Source organism: Lynx rufus, unplaced genomic scaffold, assembly GCF_022079265.1.
Source record: "Lynx rufus isolate CCGP_SWC_20201006 ecotype Redwood Valley unplaced genomic scaffold, mLynRuf1.p SCAF_13, whole genome shotgun sequence".
Classification (NCBI taxonomy): Eukaryota; Metazoa; Chordata; class Mammalia; order Carnivora; family Felidae; genus Lynx; species Lynx rufus.
In genome coordinates, this window is record NW_025814827.1 from 39,649,779 (window position 1) to 39,658,755 (window position 8,977).

At 42.7% G+C, this 8,977-nt stretch overlaps 1 protein-coding gene across 3 annotated transcripts; it reads left to right on the top strand.

The window, feature by feature from the left end:
• Positions 1 to 2,541: 2,541 nt before the first annotated feature.
• Positions 2,542 to 3,096, top strand: GREM1 (gremlin 1, DAN family BMP antagonist). Of its 3 annotated transcripts, none has more exons than XM_047074650.1 (2): positions 2,542 to 2,655; positions 2,779 to 3,096. In XM_047074650.1, the coding sequence occupies exons 1-2, from the start codon at positions 2,542 to 2,544 to the stop codon at positions 3,094 to 3,096; spliced, it is 432 nt and encodes a 143-aa protein (XP_046930606.1). The 3 variants fall into 3 exon arrangements, with proteins under 3 accessions (XP_046930606.1, XP_046930607.1, XP_046930605.1); XM_047074651.1 differs by having other exon boundaries at positions 2,542 to 2,568; XM_047074649.1 differs by having other exon boundaries at positions 2,542 to 3,096.
• Positions 3,097 to 8,977: the final 5,881 nt, after the last annotated feature.

Below are 8,977 nucleotides of genomic sequence, written 5' to 3' on the forward strand. Positions count from 1 at the left end.
GACCCCCAGTTGAATACATAGCAGAAACTTGTAAAAGCTTCTCAAATTCATAATATATTTGCCATGGCTCAAGTTATCCTGGTCTCTGGAGAAAATCAACACTGTTTTATAACTGGACTTTTCTCATGAGTGATTTTTTTAAAGACAAAACAAGGAAATTAATTTTTTGTTGTTGTTGAGGCAAAAAAAAAAAAAAAAGGCTCTGTTTAAAGAACAGGGATGTTGTAACATAAACTGACAAAAGCCAGGGAGTCAACAGTCAGAAGAACAGGAGCTAAATGTCACATTATCTGTTCCAAATTTGAACTTGCCCAAAAGTATTAGGTTAATGTTGGGAAAATGATGCCATTTAAGGATATTTTAAATTTAATGTTTAATTATGTTAATTTGACATTATCCTTGGTGTTGCATGGTCTTGGGACTATTGCTTAGAGAATATAGATTCCACACTGTCTTTGTCTTTGAAAGGTAATTGCTTTAGTTAATCATACAACTTGTATAGTTCCTTAGGGTAACTGTAAGGTTACTTGGGGAGTGTAAGGTTACTATTAAATTGCATTTAGCGTTATTATGTGTTAACACCAGTATACAGAATAGAGCAAGGAGATGGGTACTTCACAGCTATGCCCTTAGGTTCAGAATCATGGTGGGCGTAGGGGCAGGGGGAAGGGGAAGCCTCAAGGTTCAGGTCTGATTTGGTATGATGACCTGAGAGAGAGGCTGTGAATTTGAAATTGTACTTTTTGAAAAGAAAATCCTTCCACATTTTAATAACTCTGTGTTCCAAAGCTACGAGTGCTATAGGCCTTACTACTCAAAGCTTGTTAGAATCTGCATTTAACAGCACCCTGGATGAGTGTCTACACATTGAGGTTTCTGAGAGGCACCGTATCAGGAGAATCTTAATAGTCTGATGCTTGCACTGTCTTTAAAAATATGCTTCAGCTCCTCCCCTTCCTCCTCTGTTCTACCTGCTCTCAATACTCTGCCTCTAGAATAGCTCTCCTTTCTCTGGTTTACATTCCTCACTCCATTTTTTTCTCTCCCCATCCTTGCTTTCCTGTCCCGTTTTTTGTTTTTTGTGGGTTTTTTTGGTCTGTTTTCCCTCTGCCTCCCCAACTTACTTAATTTTTTTTGTCATTGTTCATTACCCTTTATGACCCATGTCTAAGGTCCATCCACAAAAATTCACTATCATTCATTTATTCTATATGTGTATGGCATTTATTAATGTAAATATTTGCACAGACCTATTTCCTTGTGCCCATTTTCTATATTCTAAATTTTACACAAACACACACATAAATGACCTATTTCACCATTTAAAAGTAGAAAAGTGTATATCATGATATAGAGAATGATACAATAAATATCTGTGCCAGATTAAAAATGAGAATAAATGAGAGCTCAAGGGGTCTTATGAGTTATGTGACCTTTCTGATAAGGTAATTTGTTCTGTCTGCAATACTGCCATATCTTTGGTTGGTTCTCAAATTGCTTTTACTTGTATATCAAATTTGATGTGAGCCACCCTGTCTGGGGAGATGAGGTGTTTGTACCTGTGCTTAAATGAAGTCATTTATGGAGAAGTAAAGTGATTTTTCTCAAAGTTAGACAGCAAGTTGTTGCCCTAGCACTTTGACCTGAAACTCAGTCTTGACTTTTCGTCCAGCGTTCTTCCTGTTAATTATTCTCCCTCTGTCAGGTGCTTTCCAGTCTCCTTCATGGGTCTCCTTGCAATGCCTGGTATCAGTGAACATCTCCTAAGTCTCTAACCAATTGAACAAGGTGCAACTCAGGAAGCGCTCAGGCTAGGCCAAGAGAAGAGACTAGAAGCCTTTCCTGACAGAGGAAACCTGGGCAATGAGGTTGATTGGTCTTGCCATAAAACAAAATAGAAAATTGGTTTGCCCAAAGAGATGCAAAGTTCACTCGGTATCGTACAAGAACGAATACAATTAAGTGACCATAATACAAAGTCAGATGTGACTGGTGTCAGCAACCAGGAAGGAATTCCAGTGGCAGTACATGCCATGAAGAGGCAGGCCCTGACTGAGCTCAAACCTTGGCATATTCACTGGTGACCTGGGGCAAGCTACTTCATGGCTTGGTGGCCTGGTGGGTGATGAGAATAACAGTACCTGATTCACAGAGATACTATGAAAAGGAAATGAAGTACTTTACATAAAGTGTTTAACAAGTGCCTGAAAGGGGCGCCTGGGTGGCTCAGTCGGTTCAGTGTCCGACTTTGCCTCGGGTCACCATCTCACAGTTTGTGGGTTCGAGCCCTGCGTCAGGCTCTGTGCCAACAGCTCAGAGCCTGGAGCCTGCTTCGGATTCTGTGTCTCCCTCTCTCTCTGCCCCTCCCCTGCTCACACGTGCTCTCTCTCTCTCTCTCTCTCAAAAGCAAAACAAACAAAACAACAAAAAAAAACAAAAAACAAACAAAACCAGTGCCTGATAAAATGTTAGCTGCTAATAATTTTCTAACTGACTTGTCTGTTTGTTGTGTCTCCCCTCTCTGTGCCTCCCTCCTCTAGCATGAGCCGCACGGCCTACACTGTGGGAGCCCTGCTTCTCCTGTTGGGGACCCTGCTGCCCACCGCTGAAGGGAAAAAGAAGGGGTCCCAGGGTGCCATCCCCCCGCCAGACAAGGCCCAGCACAATGACTCAGAGCAGACTCAGTCTCCCCAGCAGCCCGGCTCCAGGAACCGGGGGCGCGGCCAAGGGCGAGGCACCGCCATGCCCGGCGAGGAGGTGCTGGAGTCCAGCCAGGAGGCCCTGCATGTGACTGAGCGCAAATACCTGAAGCGGGACTGGTGCAAAACCCAGCCGCTGAAGCAGACCATCCACGAGGAGGGCTGCAACAGCCGCACCATCATCAACCGCTTCTGCTATGGCCAGTGTAACTCCTTCTACATCCCCAGGCACATCCGGAAGGAGGAGGGCTCCTTTCAGTCCTGCTCTTTCTGCAAGCCCAAGAAATTCACCACCATGATGGTCACCCTCAACTGCCCCGAACTGCAGCCGCCCACCAAGAAGAAGAGGGTCACTCGAGTCAAGCAGTGTCGATGCATATCCATCGATCTGGATTAAGCTGGGCACACCCAGCCTGTCCTCGGGATGCAGCCCCAGGCGGGTCCAGAGCCAGACCTAAAACCACCCGATTCTTACTTGGCTTTAAACCTACAGGCAAGAAGAACCACCAGCTGCCTTCTGACAGGAGCCTGCTAGTGCATAGTTAGTGTGCGTGAGTGTGCATGGGTGTCTGTGGGTGTTTGCAGACACCAGAGGAGGGCACTTCCCAGTGTTACACTTACAGCCTTTCCGTTTCCATGGGGATGGCCCAGAAGGCCCACACCAGGGAAGGCACATGAAGAGGGGCAGGGCTGTGGTCTGGTTCTGCCTGTGTCTTACATGTGCCCTCCCTCCCTGGGGGCCAGAATTCCCCCTCCCGAATGAATGTTAACAGAAGAGGCTACTCTGACCGCAAGAGACCTGTTGTAGTGCTGCATTATACTCGGCAAAGGTGTTTCCACCTGTGCATGCTTCCCTTCCACAGCCCATCCCTTCTTAGGCTCTCAGTGACCGTTTCAATCTAATCCCCTATCTGCTAAGGGCTCTAAATGAGCTCACTTGACCATAGATGCAAATGTTTCTCATTTGGGGAAGACTCTTCGGACTCGGAGAGGCTGGTGTGTACATGGGCAAGAAGGACATAGGAGTGAGAGAAGGGAAGGATTGATGGGGAGGACCAGTTGGGCACAGCAAAGTTCAGGGAGATGTGCAGGGTCTTGAAAGGCCACTCCCCGAACACAGGGCAACCCCAGGCTTCAGCAAGTCTTTCCCTGCTATTTAACCGAAACCAAGTGAACGGAGGAGAAATGGAATTGCCAAATCCTCATTGACCGTGGCCGTCACCATGATCTGCTGAAATTGGCTGTAACCCAACACCAAACTTAAAACATAAATATTGACCACTCCTATTTTCAGAACCGAGTGAGCTGAACCAAGACAAATCCTCCCCCTTCGCCCCTCTCAGGTGGACGGCAGATGGAGCTCAGACCAGCGCCCCCCCCCCCCCCCCCCCCGCCATCCTCCGCCAGTGCAGGGATAGGAAGAAAACAAACGCCTCATAAGCAGAAGGTCCTAGTATCTTTCCTTTTGCTTGGTGGTAATCACCTCTTTCCCAGTCCATTATTTCTGTATAATGCTTCTGAGAGCCACAACCCTGTATTCTAAAGATTTTGCTTCTGCTAAGTGTACCTGGCAGTGAAGAACCAAGGTAAGAGGGGAGAGTTTAGGGCCTGCTCCATTTTAGCTAGAGGTAGATTTTGGGTCTTTATGTTTTAGCCATTGGTAGGAGATTGAGCTGGAGAGCAGAGGAAAAGAAGGAAATAAAGGAGACTGCCTCTGGCTAAGGAGTAATTTAATGCCGGGGAGGAGATAGAAGGGATGTGTCCTCCTCTTCTTCCTTTGCTTTCTCGGGGTCTAATGCGAAACCCCAATTAAGAAAGAGCATTTGGGTGGTGCATTAGCCATGTCTCTACTGGTGGTGGGATTCGTCTAACATTGGAACCATTCAGAACATACTAGTAGACCCCTCCTCTGATTAAACCTGGGTAGGGATTATCTAATGGCCAAAGACCATTAGATAGTGGGTAGACCTTAACTACGGTTTGGATTTGGCTAACCTGTTCTATTCAAGCCTGAGGTTTTCTATGTAAACCCATCCCCACCCCCAAACACTTGTTTTGCCTTGTACCATCTCATCCCCATTAGCCAAGTCATGTGTAATTTGGGAACCATTGACTAGCATTTTATTTGCCCAGCGAAGCTCCAGCATTGCACTACTTTAGGCTTGTTGTATTTTTATTTTATTTTTTTGGTGCAGCACTCTCCCATCTGACAACTAAGCAGGAACCATACTTTGAGGCAGAAGTTAATCTTGAACGCTCAAAATATTGGGTCTGATTTTGAAACTTTTAAACTCACTACTGATGATTCCACACCAGGCAAATTTGTTCGAACACGCGGGCTGTGCATTTCGTATACACTGTATGCCCCTGCCCTAAATCCTTCTATCTTCCACATCCTCCAGCAATAAAGCACAGAATGGATTTAATTAAGCACACAAATACTAAGCCAGAATTTTGAGGGCGGGGGAGAGGAAAAGAAAGGGGAAGGAGCTGAACATGTAAAAACCACACGACAGAGGAAAAATGACATTCAGAATCGGCAGACACTGAATTTCTCTGGTTGTTTTAACTCTGCCACAAGCATGCAATTTTGTTAAAAAGAGATGACTTAAGTTGGCAGCAGCAATTTTCTTTTAGTAGCTTGTACCACGGTCTTGCATGTAAGTCGGATTTGGCTTAAGTAAAGAGAATTTCCTCAAAATTAACTTCACTGGGATAATCAGCAGCATAACTACCCTGAAAAAAAAAACAGTGCTGGCCAAAGAGGGAGATGTCTGCTTTTCTGACTGTGCCTATATTAAGACTAGCAAAGTATGGTATGTCTTCCAACATTTATTGAAAGTGCCATATCTGTTACATATTGTATTGGAGTCACCGATGAAGAAATATGTTTTTTTCATTACTATAGTAGAATATTTTTTTATGGCAAGATATTTGTGATCTCAATCTTTCCTATTCAAATAATGCCAAACACCAAATATGAATTTTATGATGTACGCTTTGTGCTTGGCATTAAAAGAGAGAAACACACGTCCTGCAAGTCTGTAAGTTGTTTTTTTTTTTTTTTTTTTTTTGTTATTGTAATTCTTCAAAGTTACAAATACAAGTGAAAAATCTGGAGGAAAAGATAATTTCCACTGTGTGGAATGTGAATACTTAAACAAAAAGTTATGGTTATTTAATGTAATTATTAATTCAAATCCTTTGGTCACTGTGATTTCGAGCATTTTTTTTCTCCTTTATTTGACTTTTCTCTGAGTTAAGCAAAGATGAAACTGACACATTGTATGTTGTTAGAGGTTTTTTTTTATCAGGTCAGAGGGAAACAATAAAATCTTGACACATCTGAACATGTGCAACAGAGTCAGGACCTGAGCTTTTGTGTTTTTGTTTTTGTTTTTTAATTGAATGTTCCTTAAAGGTTAACATTTCTAAAGCAATATTAAGAAAGATTTTAAATGTTATTTTGGAAGACTTATGATGTGTGTATGCAAATAGCTGATAATAATGAATAGTTCAGAAGTCCTTTTAAGGGAGAAGATCTAAAATGAAAAATGTATGTGCAGAACATGTATAAATGACCAGTCAGTGCTTAAGAGTGGAGGTAGTTCTATTGATTTGTCATTCTCAAGATATTTAATATCAACTGCATTATGTATAGTGTGTGCTTCAATCTTTTAAAAACAACAGAGGATTATATGGACTATGACTGAATTACTTTGCTATGTTTGAGGAGGAGAGGGGATTGGATGGTCTCATAAAAACTAATTTGGTTTAAAGCAAAGTTTTATGAATTTGAAACTAGAATTTGATTTCGATCCCAATTATGTTCTATATAACCTTTCCCAAAGAGCAACCAATAAATTGAAACTCTTCTGTGTGTGTGTGTGTGTGTGTGTGTGTGTGTGTGTGTGTGTATGTGTGTGTTTAACTGGTAGTGTTTACAGGGTAGGATGAACAGGGACTCACTTGTCATAGGAAGGAAGGTAGAAAGGAGATCATTGGATCTCTTGTGATCCCAAAGGAAATTTAGTTCTTCCACCTAGACTTTTATAATTTCAGTAGGACACCTCAGGCCATGGCAGTTAGAGGTGGGGGGAAAGTTGGTATGCAATGGAAAATGCCAGCCTCTTCCCCAGAGCTAGAAACAAGACCTGGAAAGGGCTTTGTTTTCAGTAATGGAAGAGTTGCCATGCAGAAATGATAATGGCTTTATTTTGAGGTGTTCAAGGGAAAAATGGAAAAAAGATTTGGGGCTCACTAGAAGGAAGATAATAATGAGAGTAATTCATCAATGCAATGAGCTGCCTTTAAGATGGTGAACTCCCTGTGCTTGGAAGTACGAAAACACATGCTAGATGTCACTTAGTAGGGATGTGAGGTAAAGTGAGTTCTTGTCCTGGGTATGCAATTGAAGTAGATTTCTGAGGTCCCTTCCTACTTGGACATACAGTACAGGATTTCTACTAGGTATTGGTGCCCTGACAATGGTGATGAAAACCCCGGAAACTACGTATGGAGTGCTTAGGCCAGACACTGTGCTAAGAATTCTTTTTGAGTTGTTCCCCACAATCTTCATATATTGTGGAGGCAGTGAACTCGTAGGGTTTCACTGTAACACGTGTGCCCTTAAACACTGTGCAAAATTGTGATATTCTCAACTTATATCAGTTTATTCTTTTAAGGACGGAACACAGCACTCTGCAAATAGATCCAACTCTTAATTATTCACATTTAATGACTATGATTACCCTGAGGTTGCAGTTGGCATCATCAGGAGCCCTAGCTCCAAAGCACTTAAAGGCTCTTTGCCAGTTCTCTTTTTGTTATGGGCTCCTTGGACTTGGAGGGGAAAGATGGCAGCAATTACCAAGGAGACAATGTCCTCAGAAAAGCCACACCCACCTCTAAGAGGCAACATCTGAACAGGGTAAGGGACTGGATACAGAAATGCATTCTAGATTTTAAAAAAAGTACATGGTAGGATATCAGCAAAAATGTAGTGAGGAGCTCTGAAAATTCTCTCCTCCATAAAACCAATGAAAAACTGGCAAAAATAACCAGGATCAACTTTTTAGAACTTTGAAAATTAACTTCAGGCCTGCGGCAGTCTGGGGGACATTTATTTTAGAAAGAAGGATGAATCTCTAAGAGCAGTGAACACTATGACATTGTAATTTGCCCTGTTCTCATCCTTCCTCTCCAGTTTCATAGAAGACTTAAAAACCAAGAGTCTGCAATTATTGTGAAAACCAGCAGTCCAGCAGCCACTGGAGGGGGGTAGAATGGGATTGGATTTCTTTCAAAGCTGAATCCGCAGAGAACTGTTATTATTTCACTTGTCTGTCAGGTCCTGGAGACCCCACTTGCAAGGCTATCTTTATTTGACCTGACTGGAAGCTGCCCAGTGTGAAAGGCTTTGTTGAAAACAATTAGAGGCAATTGATTATTTTTGTGGCTGCTTGAGGTAGAGGATAGCACTTGGGGCAAACAGAAGGCTGAACAAAAAGCTTAACGGAGGGAATGAGATTTCCTTTGGCCTTTGAAAAGCTCCAACACAGTACTGGGAGTCTAGAAGGCCAAATGCAGGTGTGGAGTTGTGTACAAGCCCAGGGCTTTCTACATGCTCAGGAAGAATGCAAAGAGACTGTAGACTCTTATGTCAGGATGATCATGAGGCTCTGCATAAGCGAGAAGTCAGTTGTCTACTGCCTGTCTAAATATTGATGCTGTGCCCCAACATTTATACAGAACCCATTGGCAAAGACTGATAGATTTATCGGTTCCAAGTGTTTAAGGAAATCACTGTTCAACCATTCACTGACCACGAAACTAACCAAGCAGAGACTCCAGTGGCAAGACACAACAAAAAATACAGACTTTACTGAATTAATTCATAAAAGTCACTAAACAAAGAATCATCAAACACTGACAACAGCAAATCCTGGGGAGCAGGAGAGAGACCGATTTGAAGAGTTACCCCGTTATATTATTACTTCAAACTACTTGTATGTTCAGATGACAAGATCTTATATGTAGAAACCCAAAGGAATCCGCAAAAGAAATATTAGAGCTATCTTAGTCCATTCAGGCTACTGTAACAAAATATCACCGACTGGGTGGCTTATGAAAACACAGTTATTTTTCACAGTTTGGAGGCCAAAAGTCTGGGATCAGAGTGCCAGCGTTGTCAGGTAAAGTCAATGCTTCTGGGTCCCAGACATCTTTTCATAACTTTACATGGTGAAAGGGCTAGAGATCTCTCTGAAGCCTCTTTT